Source organism: Phyllobates terribilis, unplaced genomic scaffold, assembly GCF_046119375.1.
Source record: "Phyllobates terribilis strain yellow unplaced genomic scaffold, ASM4611937v1 Scaffold_5__5_contigs__length_657084704, whole genome shotgun sequence".
Taxonomy (NCBI): Eukaryota; Metazoa; Chordata; class Amphibia; order Anura; family Dendrobatidae; genus Phyllobates; species Phyllobates terribilis.
In genome coordinates, this window is record NW_027362765.1 from 125,255,476 (window position 1) to 125,283,065 (window position 27,590).

At 41.5% G+C, this 27,590-nt stretch overlaps 1 protein-coding gene across 3 annotated transcripts in view; it reads right to left on the reverse strand.

The window, feature by feature from the left end:
• COL20A1 (collagen type XX alpha 1 chain) overlaps nucleotides 1–27,590 on the reverse strand; it is a 162,247-nt gene that overhangs the window by 60,787 nt on the left and 73,870 nt on the right. For all 3 annotated transcript variants that reach the window (XM_073682936.1, XM_073682937.1, XM_073682934.1), the window contains 8 exons: nucleotides 26,114–26,253; nucleotides 25,874–26,006; nucleotides 22,476–22,535; nucleotides 21,458–21,505; nucleotides 15,336–15,474; nucleotides 1,277–1,419; nucleotides 801–910; nucleotides 256–414 (listed from right to left, as the gene is read on the reverse strand). In XM_073682936.1, coding sequence (XP_073539037.1) covers nucleotides 256–414; nucleotides 801–910; nucleotides 1,277–1,419; nucleotides 15,336–15,474; nucleotides 21,458–21,505; nucleotides 22,476–22,535; nucleotides 25,874–26,006; nucleotides 26,114–26,253 — 932 coding nt within the window. The remainder of the gene's footprint in view (nucleotides 1–255; nucleotides 415–800; nucleotides 911–1,276; nucleotides 1,420–15,335; nucleotides 15,475–21,457; nucleotides 21,506–22,475; nucleotides 22,536–25,873; nucleotides 26,007–26,113; nucleotides 26,254–27,590) is intronic.

Below are 27,590 nucleotides of genomic sequence, written 5' to 3' on the forward strand. Positions count from 1 at the left end.
CCCTTCCTTTGCTGCGAGAGGAATAGAAGAAATTGCCATAGTAACGGTGATATGGAATATGGAAGAATTCACTAGCTGGAATAACCTGGGCATCTCCTAGTATACACAGTGGTTATTTATGTATCGTTGGTATAAGTTGTAAAGTTTCCTGCATATATAGTCAGAAGACAACATAGTAAAAGGAAGACCATATCGCCATAAAGGAATATAAAGAAAGTGGAGGTGACTTGAGGATCTCACCCTAGGTATACTTACTGCTGAGGAGCCACTTTTTGGACCTCTAGTTCTTGTTAGTTTTCCCAACATCTCAAATCCCAAAGTGGTCACCTTCCCCATGGTCCTGACTTGCTTCTCTGCTACCATCTGACAATCCACATGGAGTTTGATATTCACTCTGCTAACAGCCAATTGTACCTGGACCAAGAGAACACATAAGTTCAAGGGGAAATCTACTTTTAAAGTTGAAACCCCCATAGATACCGGAAAAATTGGTGCAATAAAACCCTACATCAGTGATTAGAGGTTCCCTTAACGTGTTAGTGCTTCTTCTTTCAATAAGCGTCATTATCATAATTTGTGATACCACTGTCACATCCGAGAGCTTAAAACATGGAAACCTATTACTAGGCTTTCAGCTCACTCTAAAAATCAATGGAGTGGTTACCCATAGACCAACACCATGTCAGTTTTTAATTTTACTGAGATGCCCTGATGTGGCTTACCACATAACTGAGTAGACAATGGAGCTTGAATCTGGAGTAATCCTTTAGAATCCGTATAAATTCATACACACAATTTACCTTATGGAAACTTCCATAGAAGATCTTCTTTACTTCATGCTGATCAAAGGTTTCCTCCTGTAATCTGCCCTCACTATCAGGGTGGAAGTACGTCAGAGACTGCTTTGTCGCTGTTGATGAGACATAGAAAGATGCCTAAGAAAACAATACATAGACCATACCTGTGACCCAAAGTGACCATCCAATTTGACCAAAAAGGTTAAGATCAGATCTTGGGTCATGTTGACTTGTTTGAACCAATTTGCAAGGTTGTGATCAGTTTGTGGGACAGCGCCACACCTGGACTTGGGTTATATAAGTATTGAAGCTCAGTTCCATTCTCTACAGTGGACATGAACTGCAACACAAGCCATGGACTTGTGAGATACTGTCCTGGAAAACCCATGTAGCCATTTCTACTTAGTACACCCCAGCCCCTAGCCAATCCTAAACTAAGATTTAAGCTCTTATATATTTCTATATTTGGAACACCTTACGGTCCAGGATAATCCCCATGACGGGCTGGAAATCTTCATCTGTTATCTGCCACACAGCAAAGGGTTCCTGAGCAGCATTTGGTGGCAGACGAAGAAGGAAGCTGAGGCTATGCTCTGGGGGAAGTCCATTTGGATGAACTTCTCTAGGAAGGAAAACAGAACGGCATGGTAGACCGGGCAGAATCTGTTTACTTATGGCAAGCAAAGCATGTAGATTTTCCAGAAACAATCGATACACCGTAATGGACTAACAGGATAAGAACAAGAAAATTTGTATTTATTAACAATAAAGAGAGCTCTTAAAAAGGTGAAGTGATGGGAGATTTATGAAAATGGTCTTAAATGGGTTATCCCATAAACAACATATGTCCATAAGATAAATATTGTATCCATGATTTCTGGGGTTAGGGCTTCTGAAATGCTCACTGATTCCAAAAATTGGGAAACCAAAGTTCCCTGTGGGAATGAAGCATATCAATTGTATACAGTGGGTACGGAAAGTATTCAGACCCCTTTACATTTTTCACTCTTTGTTTCATTGCAGCCATTTGGTAAATTCTAAAAAGTTCCTTTTTTTCTCATTAAAGTACACTCTGCACCCCATCTTGACTGAAAAAAAAACAGAAATGTAGAAATTTTTGCAAATTTATTAAAAAAGAAAAACTGAAATATCACATGGTCATAAGTATTCAGACCCTTTGCTCAGACACTCATATTTAAGTCACATGCTGTCCATTTCCTTGTGATCCTCCTTGAGATTGTTCTACTCCTTCATTGGAGTCCATCTGTATTTAATTAAACTGATAGGACTTGATTTGGAAAGGCACACACCTGTCTATTTAAGACCGCATAGATCACAGTGCATGTCAGACCAAATGAGAATCATGAGCTCAAAGGAACTGCCCAAGGAGCTCAGAGACAGAATTGTGGCAAGGCACAGATCTGGCCAAGGTTATAAAAGAATTTCTGCGTTACTCAAGGTTCCTAAGAGCACAGTGGCCTCCATAATCCTTAAATGGAAGAAGTTTGGGACCACCAGAAGTCTTCCTTGACCTGGCCGTCCAGCCAAACTGAGCAATCGTGGGAGCAGAGTCTTGGTGAGAGAGGTAAAGAAGAACCCCAAGATCACTGTGGCTGAGCTCCAGAGATGCAGTAGGGAGATGGGAGAAAGTTCCACAAAGTCAACTATCACTGTAGCCCTCCACCAGTCGGGCCTTTATGACAGAGTGGCCCGACGGAAGCCTCTCCTCAGTGCAAGACATATGAAAGCCCGCATAGAGTTTGCTCAAAAACACATGAAGGACTCTCAGACTATGAGAAATAAGATTCTCTGGTCAGATGAGACGAAGATAGAACTTTTTGGTGATAATTCTAAGCGGTATGTGTGGAGAAAACCAGGCACTGCTCATCACCAGCCCAACACAATCCCAACAGTGAAACATGGTGGTGGCAGGATCATGCTATGGGGGTGTTTTCATGACTCGTTGCAATTGAAGGAAACATGAATTCGGCCAAGTACAGTATCCGGGATGAAAACTTCTTCCAGAGTGCTCTGGATCTCAGACTTGGCCGAAGGTTCACCTTCCAACAAGAAAATGACTCTAAGCACAAAGCTAAAATAACAAAGGAGTGGCTTCAGAACAACTCTGTGACTATTCTTGACTGGCCCAGCCAGAGCAATGACCTAAACACAATTGAGCATCTCTGGAGAGACCTGAAAATGGCTGTCCACCAACGTTCACCATCCAACCTGACGGAACTGGAGATGATCTGCAAGTAAGAATGGCAGAGGATCCCCAAATCCAGGTGTGAAAAACTTGTTGCATCATTCCCAAGAATAATTACTCAAAATCTGTATAGGGGTATATACAGACGTTCATGTGTCTGCAACTATAATAACCTACATATATGACACAAGAACTAGGGCAATATAAAATATAACATTTATTGATAAATAAAGACAATAAAAAATATATATATACAGTACAGACCAAAAGTTTGGACACACCTTCTCATTTAAAGATTTTTCTGTATTTTCATGACTATGAAAATTGTACATTCATACTGAAGGCATCAAAATTATGAATTAACACATGTGGAATTATATACTTAACAAAAAAGTGTGAAACAACTGAAAATATGTCTTATATTCTAGGTTCTTCAAAATAGCCACCTTTTGCTTTGATGACTGCTTTGCACACTCTTGGCATTCTCTTGATGAGCTTCAAGACGTAGTCACCGGAAATGGTTTTCACTTCACAGGTGTGCCCTGTCAGGTTTAATAAGTGGGATTTCTTACCATATACATAAATGGGGTTGGGACCATCAGTTGTGTTCTGCAGAAGTCTGGTGGATACACAGCTGATAGTCCTACTGAATAGACTGTTAGAATTTGTATTATGGCAAGAAAAAAGCAGCTAAGTAAAGAAAAACGAGTGGCCATCATTACTTTAAGAAATGAAGGTCAGTCAGTGCGAAAAATTGGGAAAACTTTGAAAGTGTCCCCAAGTGCAGTTGCAAAAACCATCAAGCGCTACAAAGAAACTGGCTCACATGAGGACCGCCCCAGGAAAGGAAGACCAAGAGTCACCTCTGCTTCTGAGGATAAGTTTATCCAAGTCACCAGCCTCAGAAATCGAAGGTTAACAGCAGCTCAGATTAGAGACCAGGTCAATGCCACACAGAGTTCTAGCAGCAGACACATCTCTTCAACAACTGTTAAGAGGAGACTTTGTGCAGCAAGCCTTCATGGTAAAATAGCTGCTAGGAAACCACTGCTAAGGACAGGCAACAAGCAGAAGAGACTTGTTTGGGCTAAAGAACACAAGGAATGGACATTAGACCAGTGGAAATCTGTGCTTTGGTCTGATGAGTCCAAATTTGAGATCTTGGGTTCCAACCACCGTGTCTTTGTGCGACAAAGAAAAGGTGAACGGATGGACTCTACATGCCTGGTTCCCACCGTGAAGCATGGAGGAGGAGGTGTGATGGTATGGGGGTGCTTTGCTGGTGACACTGTTGGGAATTTATTCAAAATTGAAGGCATACTGAACCAGCATGGCTACCACAGCATCTTGCAGCGGCATGCTATTCCATCCGGTTTGCGTTTAGTTGGACCATCATTTATTTTTCAACAGGACAATGACCCCAAACACACCTCCAGGCTGTGTAAGGGCTATTTGACCAAGAAGGAGAGTGATGGGATGCTACGCCAGATGACCTGGCCTCCACAGTCACCAGACCTGAACCCAATCGAGATGGTTTGGGGTGAGCTGGACCGCAGAGTGAAGGCAAAAGGGCCAACAAGTGCTAAGCATCTCTGGGAACTCCTTCAAGATTGTTGGAAGACCATTTCCGGTGACTACCTCTTGAAGCTCATCAAGAGAATGCCAAGAGTGTGCAAAGCAGTCATCAAAGCAAAAGGTGGCTACTTTGAAGAATCTAAAATATAAGACATATTTTCAGTTGTTTCACACTTTTTTGTTAAGTATATAATTCAACATGTGTTAATTCATAGTTTTGATGCCTTCAGTGTGAATGTACAATTTTCATAGTCATGAAAATACAGAAAAATCTTTAAATGAGAAGGTGTGTCCAAACTTTTGGTCTGTATTGTATGTACGCTATGTGTGTATGGGAAAAGTAACACAACAAAAAAGTCACAAAGGGGTAGTAGCTATTGCATTATATTCATACAGAAATCAATCAATCATATACCAAAACAAGACATAGGTGTACAACAGGGTCCCTAAATAAATTGCAAGATAAAGTGCATAGTGCTGATTGTAAAGTCTATAGAGACAAGAACATAGTTACACTGTCCTTGGAAAGGTAATATAAAGCAAATGTATGTATGAAAGAAGTAAGATAGCCAACACTGACCCAAGTGACCAGATCGCCAGAGGCTTTGACGAGGATATGTATATCCGCGCGTTGGATCTGGTCACTTGGGTCAGTATTGGCTATCTTACTTCTTTCATACATACATTTGCTTTATATTACCTTTCCAATTACAGTATAACTATGTTCTTGTCTCTGTAGATTTTACAATCAACACTATGCACTTTATCTTGTCATTTATTTAGGGACCCTGTTGTACACCTATGTCTTGTTTTGTCATATGATTAATTGATTTCTGTATGAATATAATGCAATAGCTACTACCCCTTTGTGACTTTTTTTGTTGTGTTACTTATCCCATACACACATACATATACTGTATATATATTTTTTATTGTCTTTATTTATCAATAAATGTTATATTTTATATTGCCCTAGTTCTTGTGTCATATATGTAGGTTATTATCATTCCCAAGAAGACTCTGGCTGTACAAAGGGTGCTTCTACTCAATACTGAGCAAAGGGTCTGAATACTTATGACCATGTGATATTTCAGTTTTTCTTTTTTAATAAATTTGAAAAAAAAATCTATATTTCTGTTTTTTTTTCATTCAAGATGGGGCGCAGAGTGTACTTTAATAAGAAAAAGAGTGAAAAATGTAAAGGGGTCTGAATACTTTCCGTACCCACTGTATATTACCTATAGAAAATAAATGGAGCTGTGGTCATTCCAACAGGGTTCTTTGGGTCCTTTTCTTCTGACCATTGATCATTTATAACCTATCTTGTGATATAGGTGATATACACTATATGGAGAAAACTATTAGGACACACCACTTAATCACTAAATTCTGCTTTTCATTCAGCCCCATTGAACCCGGTGTATAACATTTGGTACCTCGCCATGCCGTCTGCCTTTAATAACATTAGTGACTGAATGACCCGTTCTAAAGCGCTCACTGATACAAGTGTGGTCCTGTAATGGGACTTCACCATTGTAGCAGGTCCGATCATGATAATTCTTCTTTCCTAAATATTCCACCATCACTTGTAAGTAGTACTATGGAAAAGTGGAAGGAACCACAGCAACGAAGTAGAGGCCATATAGTTATAGACTAGGGTGACCAAGTGCTGAAGAGCATAGGGCATAAAAGTCTCTGCTGACTCCATAACTGCAGAGTTTAAACCTCCTCCGGCATTAAATTCAGCACAAAAACTGTGCACCCAGACCTTCATGTCATGGGTTTCCATAACCGTGCAGCTTCATTCATGCCTTACATCACCAAGCACAATGCCAATCATAGGATGAAGTGGTCTAAAGCCAAGACTGGACTATGGAGCAGTGTTCTGTGGAGTGTTGGATTACTTTTCTCTAAATGGCATCTGATGGACGAGTCTGGGTTTGGTGAATACCAGGGGACGTTACCTACCTGACTGCATGGTGCGCACAGTAACGTTAGATGGAGGAGAGGTGAAGGAGAGATAATTTTATGGGGTTGTTTTCCTGGGGGACTGTTCTAAGCCCCTTAGCTTCATTGAAGGGAAATCTCAATGCTTCATTATACCAAGACACTTTTGACAATTGTAGCTTCCAGCTTTGAGGAAACAATTTGGGGAAGGCCCTTTTCTGATCCTCAGTGCACAAAGCAAGGTCCATAAAGACATGCTTCGGGGAGTTTAGTGTAGAAGAACATGAGCCCAGACCTCAATCCCATTCAACACTTTTGGGTTGAACTAGAACGGAGATTGTGAACCGTCTCATCCAACATCAATGTCGGATCTCACAAATGCAATTTTCAATGAATGAACAAAAATTCTCACAGACACCTCCAGAATCCTATAGAAATCCTTCCCAGAAGAGCGGGAGCTGTCATAGCTGCAAAGTGGCCAACTCCAAATTAAGGCCTATGGATATAGAATGAGGTGTGATAAAAGCTCCTGTAGGTGTAATGTGGAGGTGTCCCAATATTTTGTCAATTTAGTGTATGCTGTTTATTGAGCAGTGGTCATATATGCTCACTATCGATTCATTCAGACAGGAACTTTTGGGACCCCTATTCCTCTAAAGAGTGGGTGTCTCAGCTGCTGGACTCCTAACGATCACACATCAATCATCTGTGGATAGGTGATAAATGTTGATTATGGGACAACCTTTTGAAAGAAAGACACTTCATTGTCAACAGCAACCAATCACAGCACAGTTTACATTTCAAATTCTTCTGCTAAAAAAAGAAAGCTAAGCTGTGATGGGTTACTAATGACAACAAAGACAGTTTTTCCTTTCGAGATCTCTATATACCTCCCTCATTGAGGAAATTGTATTTACTGGAAGTTGTACATGAAATTCATGAAAATTGTTCAACAGATAGGGCCGATTCACGTGTAGCAATTTTGATGCTTTTTTCCCACACTTTTTTTTAGCAGAGAAAATGTAGAATTTTACAGTACCATCAAAATCAATGTCATTTTTTAACCTGTGGTTTTTTTTTTGTTTGTTTCTTTTATATGCAACATGTCAATTCTTGATGGGTTTTCCCTTCAATTTTTCCCTATTGAGATCAAAAACGTATAAAAATGATCATAATTTACATTGTGGTTTGTCTGCGTTTTTCATGCAGAAAAAAAAAACACTCGTTAAATATGAAGACACCCTAAGAATTAACAAAAATGCCAGGAGGGTACTTGGCGGGATCGTATGTTTGCTCTATGGCCACTTTTGAACATATTTCCTGCATAGGTTACCATTTTATTATGTGCCGCAGAAGCTGTTGCTAGGCAACCTGATGCATAACGGCCTGCACGATACACTGATATATACCTTTGTGATATCAGCAATACTGGTCATGCTATGTGTCTGGTTTGCGATGGAGTTACACCTTAAAGGAATATGCTGCAGACACAGACAAGGCTGCCGTATATAGCAGCATCGGAGCGCACACGGTTCAGGCCAGCAGAGTGATGGAGGGGTAGGCCCAAACTGTCAATTAAAGAGGAGCACCTGCCTCCCCCTCCTCCTACCCCCTCCTCGCCTCCAGCAATCTGGAAGTTGGATGGCTGGGGAACAGTGTGCTTCTGAAACTTCAAGATCAGAACAACTCTGTACGGGGAATAAGTAGGTAAAAAATAGCCTATTGTGTAAGGAGATGGATATATTGCCCTGTTCCCCCTTGAAGACATCAGTGCTGTGTCCAATGTAAAGTGTAATGTGTATAATGTCATGCGTAATTGTGAAGGTGATCTGTAATGTGAATTGTGTCGTGATGCATTGCAGTGTTCTGCCCAGCAACAGACAGTGAGTAGGGTAACAGAGTTCAGTGTTGGAACTAGCCTATATTGGGAGGGGCTAGTGCAAGGGAAAGACACAGTTTCCTGTTAGAAAGTCAGTTAAGGCCCAGCGAGTGACAGATACAGACCTAAGGTCCAATGTGTGCAGTGCCACAGTTTGTGGGTGTCCCTTAGCGGAGAGAGGATACCAAATCAGGGGATAGCGAGATTCTGAATACCGAGAAAGAGAGATAGAGTTGACCAAGTTATAGAGTTATCAAGGTGAGACGGGTCAGCAGACTGACCGGAGAACGAGGAGACTGAGTAAGACTGGTCCTGGTACTGGACGGAACAGAACGTGGAACGAAGTGAGTGTCCCGGGGCGGGGGTTCCTTAGGCGTCAACAAGCGATAAGCTAGTTTCAGCCATATTGGCGATATTACTTTAAAAGGGAAAAGACATGGAACCGAGGGAGGAAAAGATGACTATCACAAACTGTAATGTGGCAATGGGCTGGGTTGTGCAGAAATAAGTGGGATTAGTGGAGACTGGAACCAGAGAAGTGAAGAGAACATGTATAGAGATGCTCTGTGATGTTGAAACGTATGAGAAGAAATGTGCCAGCTACCTCATGTATATAGTTGTCATCAGACTTTTGTTAAGTCAAACTACGTTTTCAAAAAACTGGTGGTCTCCCTTGATGAACTGTAAATTATCTGGTCCTGGCATGCCAGCAACATCTGGTAACATGCATCCTGTGTAGGAGTACTGTCCCTACAACAAAAGTCCACACACCCAGCCAGGACATCCACCCTCATGTAAAGTGGTGGGGCACAAGAGACGAGTACCTCGCCCACGGCTACTGACCCGTGCCACGTTACAATTGCGTAAATCTAATTTTTATCTTGGAAAAAAAATAAAATTCATACCACTATCTAACTATCTATGTATTTTTAAAACTTGGAATATTCACATTGGCCACTAGGCCCAACACTAGTCTCCCAATACCTGGTGTACCCATGAATCTTAGCAGCAATAAACTGACTCAGACCCAATTTATTTGTAAACAAGGTCTGATCATGCTCTGATCTGTAAAGGTCATTGTGGAAGGAAGGGGAGGAGGTGAGCTGTAACATCAGCTATTGTCAATGGTAGATTCTATTTTATCTAATGTATATAGGTACAGTGGTGTGAAAAAGTGTTTGCCCCATTGCTGATTTCTTATTGTTTTGCATTTTGTCACACTTAAATGTTTCAGATCACAAAACAAATTTAAATATTAGACAAAGATAACACAGGTAAACACGAGATGCAGTTTTTAAATGAAGGTCTTTATTAGCAAGGGAAAAAGAAATCCAAACCTACAGGGCCCTGTGTGAAAAAAAGATTGCCCCCCTCCACCTTAAAACATAAATTATCTGTGGTTTATCACATCTTTGGGAAGCGGAGTTCAATTTCCCTAGCCACACACAGGCCTGATTACTGCCACTCCTGTTCTCAATCAAGAAATCACTTAAATAGGGCCTGCCTGACAAAGTGGAGTAGATGAAAACATCCTCAAAAGCTAGACATCATGCTGCGATCCAAATAAATTCAGGAACAAATGAGAAACAAAGTAATTGAGATCTATTGGTCTGGAAAAGGTTATAAAGACATTTCTAAAGCTTTGGGACTCTAGTGAACCACAGTGAGAGCCATTATCCACAAATGGCGACAACATGGAACAGTGGTGAACCTTGCCAGGAGTGGCCAGCCAACCAAAATTACCCCATGAGCGCAGAGACGACTCATCCAAGAGGTCACAAAAGACCCCATGACAACATCCAAAGAACTTCAGGCCACACTTGCCTCAGTTAAGGTCAGTGTTCATGACTCCACCATAAGAAAGAGAATGGGCAAAAATGGCACGCATGGCAGAGTTCCAAGACGAAAACCACTGCTGAGCAAAAAGAACATAAAGGATTGTCTCAGTTTTGCCAGAAAACATCTTGATGATCGCCAAGACTTTTGGGAGAATACTCTGTGGACTGACAAGACAAAAGTTTAACTTTTTGAAAGGTGTATGTCCCATTACATCTGGCGTAGAAGTAACACAGCATTTCAGAAAAGGAAAATCATACCAACAGTAAAATGTGGTGGTAGTGTGATGGTCTGGGGCTGTTTTGCTGCTTCAGGACCTGGAAGACTTGCTGTGGTAAATGGAACCATGAATTCTGCTGTCTACCAAAAAATCCTGGAGGAGAATGTCCGGCCATCTGTTTGTGACCTCAAGCTGAAGCGCACTTGGGTTATGCAGCAGGACAATGATCCAAAACACACCAGCAAGTCCACCTCATGGCTTAAGAAAAACAAAATGAAGACTTTAGAGTGGCCTAGTCAAAGTCCTGACCTTAATCCGATTGAGATGCTGTGGCATGACCTTAAAAAGGCGGTTCATACTCGGAAACCCACCAATGTGGCTGAATTACAACAATTTTGCAAAGATGAGTGGGCCAAAATTCCTCCAGAGCGTTGTAAAAGACTCATTGCCAGTTATCGCAAACGCTTGATTGCAGTAGTTGCTGCTAAGGGTGGCCCAACCAGTTATTAGGCTGATGGGGCAATCACTTTTTCACACAGGGCCCTGTAGGTTTGGATTTCTTTTTCACTTAATAATAAATACTTTCATTTAAAAACTGCATTTTGTGCTTACTTGTGTTATTTTTGTCTAATATTTAAAATTGTTTTGTGATCTGAAACATTTAAGTGTGAAAAACATGCAAATGAATAAGAAATCAGGAAGGGGCAAACACTTTTTCACACCACTGTATATAGGTTCTACCTTAAAGGGAATGTATAGTCAGAAAATGACCTATTGTTTAATTCAGGTTTTTGTGCTACATGTATTTTTTTAATGTTTTTTTTACATATTGGAGTCTTTTAAAAGTATTTTTTTTTATCGGACAGCCCTAAGCCCAATGTTATACTATGGCCAGTGAAGATCTGCATTTTTTTTTCCTCATTCGGTAAGAGAAAAAATTGCAGCATGCTGCGAGTGGCTCCGCAAATCGGATCACGCGCACCAATACAAGTGCATGGGAGCCTGTAAAACATTGGACTGCATTTGGATGTCACCCGATGCAGTCCGATTTACGCCAGTAGAGACAATGGAGAAGATGGAGAAATTAAGTTCTCCGTCTTCTCCCCACCGGTGATCCCATTCTCTCATTCAAGAGAATCGCATCACAGTAAACTGATCAGAGTTTGAGCCGATCCACCATCCACAATAGGCGATGTCACAGCTTACCCTGCCATCTCTCTCCACAGTGACCTTCACACACACTAATTAGATGCTTCAATACAAAAGATAGGATCAGAGTCTGTTCATTGTAGATAATGTACAAGTGGATTTCCTGAAACAGGAAGTTTAAAGCCCCCGTCACACTAAGCGAGATCACTAGCGAGATCGCTGCTGAGTCACAAGTTTTGTGACGCAACAGCGACCTCAGCAGTGATCTCGCTACGTTTGACACTTAGCAGCGACCAGGCCCCTGCTGTGAGATCGCTGGTTGTGTCAGAATGGTCTGGACCTTTTTTTGATCATTGAGGTCCCGCTGGGTAGCATGCATCGGTGTGTTTGACACCTTACCAACGACCTTGTTAACGACCCAGACACAGAAACACATAGGCGTGCATCATTATACAGATCGTTACGGGTCGCCGCATCGTTGCTGCGTCGTTGGGAAGATCTGACTGCTTGACATCTCACCAGCGACCACACAGCGATGCAGCAACGATCCCTGACAGGTCGTATCGTTGTCGGGATCGCTGTAGCGTCGCTTATAGTGTGATGGGCCTTAAGTCTAAAAAATCCCCAGTAGCCAGTGTGAAATGGCAAGATTTCTAATTTGTATTTTTAATATAGACTGTGATATGCAAAAAAACACATTCCTTATAATCCCGTCTGTGATGATAATGAGACTGCTGAAAAGTCTTTTGCACCGAACAGAAAGTGTAAGTCTAATATTAGGCCTAGTGACCAATGTAAAAATTGCACATTTTTTATATAGATAGTAATATGGGAAATTGAAAAAAAAAATTGCCATAAAAAAACATAATTTTTTAATGAAATGACCCATTTAGAGGGTTTGCCCAGCATTAGATAAACCTGGCAGATTTGTCCCAGAAACAGTGCCACGCCCATTCCTGTGGTTGTGTGTGGTACTGCAGTCCAGTCCTATTCACAACCCCAGGGACAGGTACGGTACTGTATCTGAGAGTGAGCAGCCATGTTTTTCGTATCTTGGACAACCCCATTACAGCAATCAATGTAGTGCAGGGGTGTAATTTGAAGATTCTAGACCTCAATGCAAAATTTGTGAGAAGTTCCCCATAAATCATGGGCCACTTATGATACTGGTGCCCTCTAATGAGCAGGGGGACCTTAGGACCCCCTTCCTGGCATTAGATCTGGGTGTGATCGCTACTTCTGCATTCTCTGTACCCATCTCCCTTATACAATGGAGTGGATAATGAATTGTATGCTTTTGCTTGGAGTTGGCCAATATCTTATATCCCATCATTGCGGAATAATATAAACGGAAAATTAATAATGGAAATGTAATTCTTTCCAGCAAAGTCATTCATTCACTGAGTACTCGCCCCCTGTACCTGTGTGGCACCCACCGCAGACCCGGAGTCGAGCACGGCCTATCTTCACAGAGCCAAATGGCTGCAATACTGTCAGCAATGATTGATCAACCATGTTGCATTTAACGAATGGGGAAGGTTTCTATTGCTAAGAGAAGCGAGTCGAAATAGTAGATTATCCCCAAAGCAGGAGGCGATCACAATCTGCAAGCCGCATTCATAGATAGCGGAAATAGTCTGAGATCCTGAGATGTATATTAGATGGAATTAACATATCAAATGGCGAAACCCAACATGTGACCTGCGAAACGGGGCGATGCAGCAACAGGACCATGGATGATGCCATATTGTCACACCGGGATATTTGACTGTATAGGAGTCGAATTACCCCTTCCTTGCCCAAAGGGGGCAAATGCCAGTCCAGGATACAAAGGTCTGTGGGATTTGTGCCTTCCATTGCTATGTGTTCAGCGGATTCCTCCATATAAAGGAGATTTGTGTTATCAGAGCTGTGTAGGATTAAGAACTGAGGCGACATAAAAAGAGCGAGCCCATCGCCGTTCTCTGGGACGCTCCCGGCTCACGCTGCCAATTAACTTCATATCCACCAGAAAAAGGGTCTCACATAGGCCAGGAAAATGAGATGAAAAGTGAAGCGGAGCGATGCTGGAAATGACGGGGAAAGAGGTTTCTGGAAGATGAGAGCAGCAGGGAGAAGGAGACGTAGCGTGGAGAATATAGGAAATTACAGAGAGGACCTGATAGTGAGGGGGAAGCTGCCGTGCTGAGGGTGAGAGGGGGCGAGAGATTAGGACGGTGCAGCCATGTGTTGTGCAGAGATTATGTAGCTGCACCACAGCACAACCTGACCGGGGACAATTCAATTCCAGTCATTTAAACCACATCATTGTGTTCTGCAGCTTTCTAGTGATACTTATGCTTCCTTCCTTTTTAAGATCTCTGCTTGCTGTCCGAATGGAAGCAATCTTACATGGAAACCGGATACTTCTTGCAGTTGGATGTCTAGCCAATCCCACACTCAGAGGTGCCACTTGAAGCTCCTAGTCTCCAATGTAAGACATGTAGCTAGACCCCCACCTGCCATATTTTATTGATACCGTTGGTATTGTCTATTGTGGCAAAGGGGATTTTGAGACCATACATGTCAAACTGTGGCCCCCAGGGTATTTTTTTTTGGTTCGCGATACCAGAACCACCACCACTATGTAGGGCTATTATTCTGTATGGAGGACTATGTGGGGCCATTATTCTGTATGGAGGACTATGTGGATCCCATTATTCTGTATGGAGCACTATGTAGGGCCATTATTCTGTATGGAGGACTATGTGGTGTCATTATTCTGTATGGAGGACTATGTGTAGCCCATTATTCTGTATGGAGGACTATGTGGTGCCATTATTCTGTATGGAGGACTAAGTGTGGCCATTATCCTGTATGGAGGACTATGTGGGGACCATTATTCTTTATGGAGGACTATGTGTAGCCCATTATTCTGTATGGATGACTATGTGGGGCCCATTATTCTTTATGGAGGACTATAAGGGCCATTAATTATACTGTACACTTTTTCTCCAAGCTTTTCATTTTGGCCCTCTGTGTGTTACAGTTTGACATCCCTGCCTTAGACAGAAGGGGGTTGGTGTGACTTTGCACTCCTATAGCTATGTCCCTGTCTACACTATTCCACTTGATGGTACAGCAGAATATAATGTAACAGTGGTAATCCCAAAAAAGCTTTCATCCACACTAACACATAATAAAAAAGTCAGTAATGTGAGCGGGACCAGGTCTGGAAAAGTTTGAACCTCTGAATGTAAACTGTAGCGTTTCCAAATATTGAAAGCAAGCAGAGATCTTGAAAACGGTAAGAAACTGAAACACAAAGGGGCCAATTCATCAAACAGCTTGCAGCAGAAATCTGGTGCAGAATTGACATGTTGAAAATATTTCCATAACTTGTAGTTGCATATAAATTGGACCACTTTTTGAAAAACCTAAAAAGTTTACCAGGAAGAATGTGTGGTCCGACCAATTCATCATAACTTGTGCCGCAAAAGTTGTATGTAATATAGCAGAACTGGAATACATTCATGACGCTGTGGCAGCTGAAAGATGTGACAAAGACTATATAAAGTAATTAAAGGGATTGTCTATTAGGGCGTATGGACGTCATAGAAGGCATTTTCCTCACTCAGGCCTGTTCTCAAGATAGGGCATAAATATTATTCATCAGCCAACCCCCATTCATGTCATCTATTTGTGCAAGACACAATTTATCCAAACATTACATGGAATTGCTATCACCTGGTCCACAAGGTCAACTGGATATTCTCAGCAATTGTATATATCCTGGAGCCTCCTAAAATAAAAGCATCAAGGGAGACGCCGCTGATCGAAGAGTAATGCTTCTCATCCAAACCAAATGCCGCCAACATATTGTAACCTAACAGAGGAGAAGGTGAGAAGATCAGTGCCCTGTATTCAAATATATTATTACATTATATATTAAATAAATATATAAAAAATCTACACACCCCTGTTAAAATGCCAGGTTTTTGTCTTGTAAAAATATCACACAGAGAAGAATGATTTCAGAACTTTTTACTCCTTTTACGGTCACCAATAATCTGTACAAATCCATTGAGAAACATCCTGAAATCATTTTGGAGGGGGAAAATATAAATAAAACTAATATAACGTGGTTGCATACTGTAAGTGCACCCTCCTATAACTGGGGATGTGGCTGTGTTCAAAATTAGTCAATGACATTATACTCATGTTACATAGTAGTCAGTACCAGGGGCGTACATAGAAATCACGGGGCCACATAGCAGAAGCTCTAATCCCCCCCCCCCCCCCGCACACAAAAAAAAATAACTAAATATTTGTCTGTGTCACAGAAGAGCAGATCTCACAACTTTCCAGCCTTTACATAGTAATTTTCCTGCTGCTGAAGTCCCAGATTCCTCTTTCATTGCCCTCATAAAGTATGATGCAAATAAAAGTGCCCCCAAATACAGTATGATACCCCCATGGTGAATTCCTCCGCATTAGCCTCCACATGCCCAGTATGATGACCCTACTGTACCCCACTTCAACTCCCAAGTCAAAGTATGGTGACCCCAACACAGTATGATCCCCCAACTGTGACTCCCACACAGCCCTCCATACAGTATAATGGGCCTACATACTGCATAATGGCCCACACTAGCCCTCCAAACAGTATGATGGACCCCACACAAACCTTCACACTGTATAATTGCTTTCATACAGTATAATGGCCCCCACATATCCCTTCATAAAGTATAAATGTTCCCACATAGCCCTCCAAATATTATAATGACCCCATATAGCCTTCCATATAGTATAATACGCCACCATAATCCTCCATATAGTATAATGCGCCCCCCATAATCCTCCATATAGTATAATGTGCCCCCCATAATCCTCCATATAGTATAATGTGCCCCCCATAATCCACCATATACTATAATGCGCCCCCCATAATCTTCCATATAGTATAATGAACTTCCCATGGTCCTCCATAGAATATAATGCACTCCCCATAGTCCTCGATACAGTATATTACACACCCCATAGGGTAAAATGCAGCCCCCATATAGTATAATGCACCCCACAGTCCTGCAGAATTACCACGTACTCACTGATTTTAAAATACCATATAGGCCGAGGCCCCTAATTTTACCACAAAAAACTGGGAAAACTTATTGACTTGAGTATAAGCCTAGGGTGGGAAATGCAGCAGCTACTGGTAAATTTCCCCATCCTGGTACGCATGGCTCCCTCATCACCAATCCTGGTATGTATGGCACCCCTCATCCCCAAATCCTGGTATGTGTGGCCTGCTCATCCCCCAATCCTGGTATGTGTGGCCCCCCTCATCCCCCTATCTTGGTATGTGTGGCCCACCTCATCCCCCAATCCTGGTATACATGGCACCCCTCATCCCCCAATCCTGATATGCATGGCAGCCCTCACCCCCAATCCTGGTATGCATGGCCTTCTCATCCCCTGGCCCCCTGATCCACCAATCCTGGTATGCATGGCACCCATAATCCCCAATCCTGGTAGGCATGGCACCCCTCATCCCCCAATCCTGGTATGCATGGCCTCCTCATCCCCCAATCCTGGTATGCATGGCACCCCTCATCCCATAATTCTGGTATTCATGGCACCCCTCATCCCCCAATCCTGGTATGCATGGCCTCCTCATTCCCCAATCCTGGGTTGCATGGCCTCCTCATCCCCCAATCCTTGTATGCATGGCCCCCTCATCCCCCAATTCTGGTATGCATGGCAGCCCTCACCCTCCAATCCTGGTATGCATGGCACCCCTCATCCCCCAATCCAGGTATGCATGGCCTCCTCATCCCCCAATCCTGGTATACATGGCACCCCTCATCCCACAATTCTGGTATGCATGGCACCCCTCATCCCCCAATCCTGGTATGCATGACCTCCTCATCCCCCAATCCTGGTATGCATGGCCCCCTAATCCCCCAATTCTGGTATGCATGGCACCCCTCATCCTCCAATCCTGGTATGCATGGCACCCCTCATCCCCCAATCCTGTTATGCATGGCCTCCTCATCCCCTAATCCTGGTATGTATGGCACCCATCACCCCCCAATCCTGGTATGTGTGGCCCCCCTCATCCCCAATCCTGGTATGCATAGCCCCCTCATCTCCCAATCCTGGTATGCATGGCACCCCTCATCCCCCAATCCTGGTATGCATAGCCCCCTCATCTCCCAATCCTGGTATGTGTGGCCCCCTCATCCCCCAATCCTGGTATGTGTGACCTCCTCATCCCCCAATCCTGGTATGCATGGCCCAATCACTGCACACATAAAAGAAATAAACACTTATACTCACCTTCCTTCCTCACATCTGCTCCAGCTCTGCGTCCTGTCTGCCAGCAGCTCATGTCAGCATCTGAGCAGCGCTCGCTCTCAGACGCTAATGTGAGCTGCCAGCATATTCACTCCTCTCCATGCCGGGACTATGGGCGTGGAGAAGAGTGAATATGCATTATTTTTAGTAGCGGGCACTGTCAGCAGGAGCCGCGGCTCAGCGCTCCTCTGTGCCTGCTATTAAAGAGAATGAATATTCCCTCTTCTCCACGCCCATGGGAGTGGAGAAGAGGGAATATTAATTTCCCTTTAGCAGCGGGCACACATGGTAGCTGCAGCAGCCGGCTACTGCGTGTGCCCGCTCCTCCGCCGCCGCAACCTCCCCTCCCCCCGTAAATACAATACTCACCTATCCTCCTCGTTCCCCTGCTGCTTCGGGGACCCCCGACTCACAGGCCCCCCCCCCGGCGCATTGGCATGGCCTGGCGTCATTGGCGGTATGCCACTGGTCAGTACACAGCAACAATAACTTACAGTGATTCTGATTAACCTCATATACAATCTAGCTGTTTCGAGTAGGAGTTTCCTGACAATTTCTTAGTTGCATTTTACAGCAAAAGCCATGGTCCATAAACAACTTACAACACAGCAAGGAGATCTCATTGTTATCAGTCAGGAGAAGGATACAAAATAAAATTTGCAAAACATTAGATAAACACTGTGAAGACGGTCATCAAGAAGAGCATACATTTTTGCGCAATTATAATTTCAATTGACATTACCTTGAACTTGATGACCTTCATAAATTGATGAAAAGACATCAAAAATTGGTCTGGAAGGCTGCCAAGAGGCCTACAGCAACATTAAAGGAGATGCAGGAATTTTTGACATGTACTGGATATGTACTGCATGTGACAGCAATCTCCCTTAATCTTAATATGTCTGGTCAGTGAGGTAGGGTGGAAAGACGGAAGCCTTTTCTTACAAACAAAAACATCCAAGTTCTGCTATGTTTTGCCAACAACTACATCAAGTTTGCCAAAACTGTGTGTGATAAAATGTTATGGTTTGATGAAACCAAATTTGAACTTTTTGGCCATAATTCCAAAAGATAAGTTTGGCACAAAGCCAACACTGCGCATCACCAAAGAACATCATACCCACAGTGAAGCATGGTAGAGGAAGTGTTGTTTTGGGGCTGTTTTTCGGAAGCTGGAGCTTTGGCTTTAGTCAAGGTGGAGGGCATTATGTACAATTTCAAATATCAGTCAATTTTGCATCAAAACCTCCAGGCCTCTGCTAAAAAGCTGAAGATGAAGAGGAATTTCACCTTAAAGCACAACAACTACCCTAAGCATACCTCCAAATCAACAAAAGAATGGCTTTGTCAGATCAGTTTTGAATGGCCCAGCCAGAGCCCAGACCTGAATTAAACTGGAAAATCTGTGGGTGACCTGAAGAGGGCGCTGTACACAAGGGATGCCCTCTCAATCTGACAGATGTGGAGCTACTGCAAGGAAGAATGGGCATTGGGCAAAGATTGCCATCTTTAGATGTGCTGTACTGAAAGACTTCTACCCAAAAAGACTGAATGCTGTCTGAAATTCAAAGGTTACTTCTACAAAGTATTAGTTAAAAGGTGTGCATATTTATTCAACCACATTATTTTAGGTCTTTATTTTTTTTCCACCCCAAAATATTTCAGTTTATTTTTCAATTGAATTGTGCAGATTATAGGTGACATTAAAAGTGGAAAAAGTTCTGAAATGGTTCTTCTTGGTAGGATTTTTTTTCAAATTACAAAAACCTGGCAATTTAACAGGGGTATGTAGACTTTTTTTTATACCCATACACAATCAGTCACTTATATCCAAATATATTATTATCTGGTGTGATTGCTGCCTCTGAATGCCCTAATCTACATCCATACCTATATGTCACATAGGTATGCCCCATAGAAACATAGGTATTTCCCTTCCCGGGTATCTAAAGTTTGACAACTCCCTTGTGCCATAGCTATAAGTTCCCTGGCATGTAACTCTCCAGAAGGAGAACCATTACTGCAGTCAGAGGCCTCTCATACAGCCAAATCAGATGTCATGCTTTGCACTGACGAGGGGCAACATCACGAAACATGTGTCTGCAAATTGAGATTCTGGTTTGGCTTTTATCCTAAGTCATGTGGCAAGGCTCATTAAAGGGTCAATATTTACTTTTATGATTGATACTTTCAATACGTAGCGCTAGAGTTCAACTCCTCTTCCTCTCTGAAGAGGCAATTTGCATGGATAGAAGAGGTGCATACTTTTTTTTGTCCACGTCTAAAAGTGATGAGTGAATTAACTTGCTACTAAATCATTGACATTGAACCCCAAATTTGATTTACCAAGCCAGACAACTGACCATCCATCAATAAGAATAAAAAAAAGATATCGCTGTAGCCGCCCCTTTAAGAATTCTTTTTCTTGTGGCTGCACATTTTTTTTATGAAATTCTCTTCTCACTATATGTCCCTATTTTCTGGAACAGAACAGATGAAGACAATCTTATTACGGTCGCTGATTGACACGTGGATATAATGTTGAGACAGATTGAATTGGCTGTAAAGATAAGAAGTACAAGACTCCTCAGAGCAGTTCCCGAAAAGACAAAGTCATTATTTCACTTAGAAGAACCATTTCAAACTTAAATGAAAAAAAAAATAGAAAATTCTCAGTAAATACTTGCTCTTCAGTCGTCCTCGGAGATCAAGCTGGTAAAATAATATTCACACATTTTTATCATATTTGTTTCGAGTGAAAAATTTGAGAAGGTAAAAATCAAGGACTGGATATTTGGCAGTTGCAGAGTTAAGAGATCATTAAAAATCAATCTTGAAATTGGGTTTCATTAAGAACAAATGTCTAAATCCTCTATGTTGCACTGTCTAATTCTGGTTGCAGAATGAGTTAACTGAAAATCTGTCAGTGAGCTTGTTATGACAATCTAATGGGAGAGTTGGTAGATTTTTTATCTGTCTTTTTTTGTGCACCTCCCTACTGGTTTATGATCACAGTCCATTTCAAAGTTGAATGGGCAGGGACACAAAAAGTATGTAAAAGTCAAGAGGTGCAAAACTGTAATAAAACGTAATTGCAAAAATATTTATTTTTGCCCCAAATACATTCATATAAGTAAAAAAATATATATTGTCTCCCAAAAGTGGACAACCCCTGCAAAAGACTGTACGGGAAAGCTCTTTGCATCGAGAACTGAACTCAATAGAAGCTGTAAAAATTTGTATACAATGAGCTCCCCCTAGTGGCAGTGACAGGCAAATGAGAAACAAGAGAAACATTGATTGGCAAGTTCACCCCTAGCAGTTGACATTGCATCATATATAACGAATAAGACCACCTCTTTGAGAAGGCCACCCCCAAGAGGATAACATTGCATTGCAATTTTTGTGTCATCTTCTATTCAAAACTTCTTAAAAAAAAAAGTTCCTAAATTAAGGAGGAGTCATCAGAGTTCAGTATGAGGCAGTTGTGCCCATATCCTTGAGGCTCTTACCATGAAGTACGTTGTCCACTTCTGTGTCTTCAATCAGTGGGCACAAATCTGAAAGAAGCAAAGACAAAATATAGTAATGCTATATATAAAACATGGGGGGGCAGCACCACCACTAGGACCATAGGTTCAGTTCTGTTCCAGGCATCATTCATATGTATTCTGTATGGTCTATCCTGGAGCTTACATGGATTTGTCTAGGGTATATTTTCCTATTTTTCCTGCTCAAACACAAACCATTTCCTTTGTTATTAATCATCTTGGACCTAAAGAAATAATCCAAAAAGTTTAACACGTGTGTGTAAATGTGGTATACCTGAATCCTGAAAGAGGAGAATACAAAGTACAACCAAATGGTTTAATTATCAGCACCTGGTGGCCACAGGTGGAATTGCAGCTGTTGCCTACATTTAACATACAGTACATGAGATTTCATTATCGACACCTGGTGGTCAGAGATGGTACTGCAACTTTTTTTTTTTTTTTTTACACTTTTCAGAAAAAAGCTATAAATTTCCCATTAGTCTATCAAATCTGATCTGAACATAATTTATGAGATTCAACCAGCAGCCCATAAATCAGGTTCATGCTCATACTTAACCCCTTCCCATCTGGTCTGCTTAGGGGTCACTGTTCATGCCCAGGTGGAGCGTTGTATGGATGTTTCATATCAAATCTTCAGGACAAAAGAAGCAATTTATTCCCCAATTTTATGGTAATTATTCATATCCGGAAGCGCAGAGCGAGCCATATCATGATGAGCTCGGCTCATTTCCCCGCATTTCCCTTCTAGGAAATAAATAACTTTTCTAAATTGTAATCAAATTGTCATTTGTGTTCCAGTAAATCCATCCTAACCCCCGGACGCAAACACAGGAATTTTAATGTGAAATTACCAGAAACGATTAGACTGAAAATACATATTTTTAATGTAATTTATGTTATAAAAAAACTTTCAATATATCTGATGTTTTGATTGGACGACAGCTGTCATCTGACCCAGAGGGACTGGATTACTCACCGTCCGTACGGCTCAGGGTGAACCCACCTCGGGCCACAGGCATCTTCCTGAGATTCTCTCCTGCACAGGAGAAAGATGAGGGGTTATACTTTTTCCTTTCTCCATAAATAATGGGGGCCCATAGCAGAGACGGGGCCCCTTTTCAGTTCTGTTTGACACTAACAGACTCAAGATCACCCAAGATGATAGAGATTCTCAAGACCAACCTGGTAGTAGGCCCCCTCTCTCCAAGAAACCCAAAGTGGCCTTATCTACGGCTATGGAAAAAACAACATTCTGGAGACTGAAGGGGCCCGAAGGTCCCTCCGCCATATATGTAGAGAAGCCTCATAGTTGGGGCCCCTGTTAAACATTTTATTGAGACCCTGGAGCTTTAAATTACATTGACTGCATATGTATAAAAGAGAGGTCTCTAAGGGGCCCTATCAGAGGGGCCACATGTCAATTCAAATCAATATAGACAATGAACAGAAGCTGGCGCCAACTCTCCACCTATATCAAGCTTGGCATTATGGGAACAAGATTGGGGAAGACATAGGGTGATGCGCCAGCAGTGTCTGACCCCCGGTTCCACAATGGGGGTAGTGGTGAGTTTTACACCCATCCCGGGAGCCCTTCACTTATAAAGCTCCTCTACCAGTTATGAGACTGTGACACTGGGAGATTGAGGTCCGGAAGAGGCCAATTACTTATTATTACCGGGACTAAGAACCCTGATAATTAATGAATGAAGGACAGTTTTCTTCAAAGAAACTATAAAGCCTCATGTTCTGGCTGCTGTGACTGCGAGAGCGAGATCAATCTCTGTCTGACTGCGAAGTAAATGGGGGCTAAATAGTGTAAGAAGCTCGTGTGTCCTCCAAGAGGTATGTAGACCAGGCACGTACAAATCCAGAGATGGACAGTAAGAGATTAGATAGATAGATGGATATGAGATAGATAGACAGATAGATAAATACAGTGCCTACAAGTAGTATTCAACCCCCTGCAGATTTAGCTGGTTTGATAAGATGCAAATAAGTTAGAGCCTTCAAACTGCAAACGAGAGTAGGTTTTATGAACAGAAGCATAAATCTTACAAACCAAAAAGTTATGTTGCTCAGTTGAATTTTATTAAATTTTAAACATAAAAGTGTGGGTCAATTATTATTCAACCCCTATGTTTAATATTTTGTGGAATAACCCTTGTTTGCAATTACAGCTAATAATCGTCTTTTATAAGACCTGATCAGGCCGGCACAGGTCTGTGGAGTTATCTTGGCCCACTCCTCCATGCAGATCTTCTCCAAGTTATCTAGGTTCTTTGGGTGTCTCATGTGGACTTTATTCTTGAGCTCCTTCCACAAGTTTTCAATTGGGTTAAGGTCAGGAGACTGACTAGGCCACTCCAACACCTTGACTTTTTCCCTCTTGAACCAGGCCTTGGCTTTCTTGGCTGTGTGCTTTGGGTCGTTGTCTTGTTGGAAGATGAAATTACGACCCATCTTAAGATCCTTGATGGAGGAGCGGAGGTTCTTGGCCAAAATCTCCAGGTAGGCCGTGCTATCCATCTTCCCATGGATGCGGACCAGATGGCCAGGCCCCTTGGCTGAGAAACAGCCCCACAGCATGATGCTGCCACCTCCATGCTTGACTGTAGGGATGGTATTCTTGGGGTCGTATGCAGTGCCATCCAGTCTCCAAACGTCACGTGTGTGGTTGGCACCAAAGATCTCGATCTTGGTCTCATCAGACCATAGAACCTTGAACCAGTCTGTCTCAGAGTCCTCCAAGTGATCATGAGCAAACTGTAGACGAGCCTTGACATGACGCTTTGAAAGTAAAGGTACCATACAGGCTCGTCTGGAACGGAGACCATTGCAGTGGAGTATGTTACTTATGGTATTGACTGAAACCAATGTCCCCACTGCCATGAGATCTTCTCGGAGCTCCTTCCTTGTTGTCCTTGGGTTAGCCTTGACTCTTCGGACAAGCCTGGCCTCGGCACGGGAGGACACTTTCAAAGGCTGTCCAGGCCGTGGAAGGCTAACAGTAGTTCCATAAGCCTTCCACTTACGGATGATGCTCCCAACAGTGGAGACAGGTAGGCCCAACTCCTTGGAAAGGGTTTTGTACCCCTTGCCAGCCTTGTGACCCTCCACGATCTTGTCTCTGATGGCCTTGGAATGCTCCTTTGTCTTTCCCATGTTGACCATGTCTGAGTGCTGTTCACAAGTTTGGGGAGGGTCTTAAATTGTCAGAAAAGGCTGGCAAAAGAGATCTTTAATCCACACATGTGAAGCTCATTATTCTTGGTGCCTGAACTACTTCTTAATACTTTAGGGGGACCAAACAGAATTCTTGTGGTTTGAGGGGTTGAATAATAAATGACACTCTGAATTAACTTTTAAGGTTTTAAAAAAACAAAAAAACAAAAACAAAACCAAAATTTGCTGCAGTGCATTTCCCACTTCCAGGCTGATCTACAGTACAAATGTCACAATGCCAAGTTAATTCCGCATGTGTCAACCAGCTAAATCTGCAGGGGGTTGAATACTACTTGTAGGCACTGTAAATAAATAGATTGATAAATGATTGATAGATAGATAGATAATGAATAGATAGATAATAGATAGATAGATTGATTTATAGATATGAGATAGATAATAAATAGATAGATAGATAATAGATAGATAGGAGATAGATAATAGATATTAGATAGATAATAGATAGATAATAGATATTAGATAGATAATAGATAGATAATAGATAGATAATAGATATTAGATAGATAGATGATAGATAATAGATAGATAATAGATATTAGATAGATAATATATATTAGATAGATAGATAATAGATAGATAATAGATAGATAATAGATATTAGAAAGATAATATATATTAGATAGATAGATAATAGATAGATAGATAATAGATAGATAATAGATATTAGAAAGATAATATATATTAGATAGATAGATAATAGATAGATAATAGATATTAGATAGATAATAGATAGATAATAGATATTAGAAAGATAATATATATTAGATAGATAGATAATAGATAGATAATAGATATTAGATAGATAGATAATAGATAGATAGATTGATAAATGATAGATAATAGATAGATAATAGATATTAGATAGATAATATATATTAGATAATAGATATTAGATAGATAATATATATTAGATAGATAGATAATAGATAGATAATAGATAGATAATAGATATTAGAAAGATAATATATATTAGATAGATAGATAATAGATAGATAATAGATATTAGATAGATAGATAATAGATAGATAGATTGATAAATGATAGATAATAGATAGATAATAGATATTAGATAGTGAGAGAGAGATAGATTTATAGATATGTGATAGATAATGGGTAGATTGATCCTTTTACCAGTACTGTAGCGCACTGAGGACGCATCACTCTGGGATCCATCCATGTACCGTGCAGATATGGCCACCTGGTATTCTGTATTATACTCCATATCATAGAGGACAGCTGTGTGCTCGCTGCCAGCGGTGGACATCTGGTAAACATGGAGGACTACAATGACCAGCATGCCTCCCAAGTTTAGGGAATTATTTTCAAATGCATAGATGTTTACATTTGGTAGAAATGCATAAGTTTTCACACCTGGTTGAGCCGTCCTCCGCTCAGTGGAATCCACTTGATGAGATAGGATGTCACATCATCTGCCCCGGGATCCCATGATACAGTCGCCTTGTCTCCAGAGACATCTGTCACTTTCACACCAATAGGGGGCGGAACTTTTACTGCAAAACACAACATCGGTACAGGCTAGACCCAATCATCTCTACCTGAGACAGTACGGGTGTAGGGCGCTTTAAGAGGGGGCAAAGAAGAGAGTAAAGGGTGAGTAAAAGAGTGCTGCATGAGGGGGACACATGCCTTGTAGTAAGACCGGGCATTTTTGGTATCCAGATTTATGCACATACTCCACATAGCAGAGGGACTGTCATATAGTAGTGTTCAAAATAATAGCAGTGTGTTCAAAAGTTAAAGGAGTATTCCCATCTCCAAGATCCTATCCCAATATGTAGTAGGTGTAATAATAATATTATTAGCAAATATCTCCAATTAGATATGTTGTACAGTTTTTTTTATTGGCTATGTCTCTTTCCTCATGAGCACGCATCGCAGGACCTTGGGTATTCATGGTTACGTCCACTGATAAAGTGACAGTTAATTAGCTAGCTGCTAGTGGTCGTAACCATGGATACCTAAGGTCCTGCGATGCGTGCTCATGAGGAAAGAGACATAGCCAATAAAAAAAACTGTACAACATATCTAATTGGAGATATTTGCTAATATTATTATTATTACACCTACTACATATTGGGATAGGATCTTGAAGATGGGAATACCCCTTTAAAGCACAAAATCTTTATACTATTTTTTATTTCCATGCATTGGGAACATTGCACACTGTTTTCTAATTCAAAACATGAAGAGAAATGTATATAATTTTTAACTACTTTACAGAAAAGAACAAAAAATTAACATTGGGCTGTTCTAAAAAATAGCAGTGTCTGCATTTGTCTTTACAAACTCACAATATGTACTTTTTAGCATTCCTGTGAATCACTAACCTAATATTTAGTTGTATACCCACAGTTTTTTAGAACTGCTTCACATCTATGTTGCATAGAGTCAACCAACTTCTGGCACCTGTCAACTGTTATTCCAGCCCAGGATGCTTTGACTACATCCCACAATTGTTTGGCATTTGTTGGTTTTGCCTCAGAAACGGCATTTTTGATGTCACCCCACAAGTGTTCTATCGGATTAAGGTCCGGGGATTGGGCTGGCCACACCATAACCTCAATTTTTTGGACTGGAACCGAGATTTTGCTCGTTTACTGGTTTGTTTAGGGTCGTTGTCTTGTAGAAACACCCATTTCAAAGGCATATTCTCTTCAGGGTAAGGCAACACTGTATTCAAGTATTTTAATATATGCAAACTAATCCATGATCCCTGGTATGCGGTAAATAGGTCTGGTACCATAGTAAGAGAAACATGCCCATATCATGATGCTTGCACCACCATGCTTTACTGTCTTCAGAGTGTACTGTGGCTTGAATGCAGAGT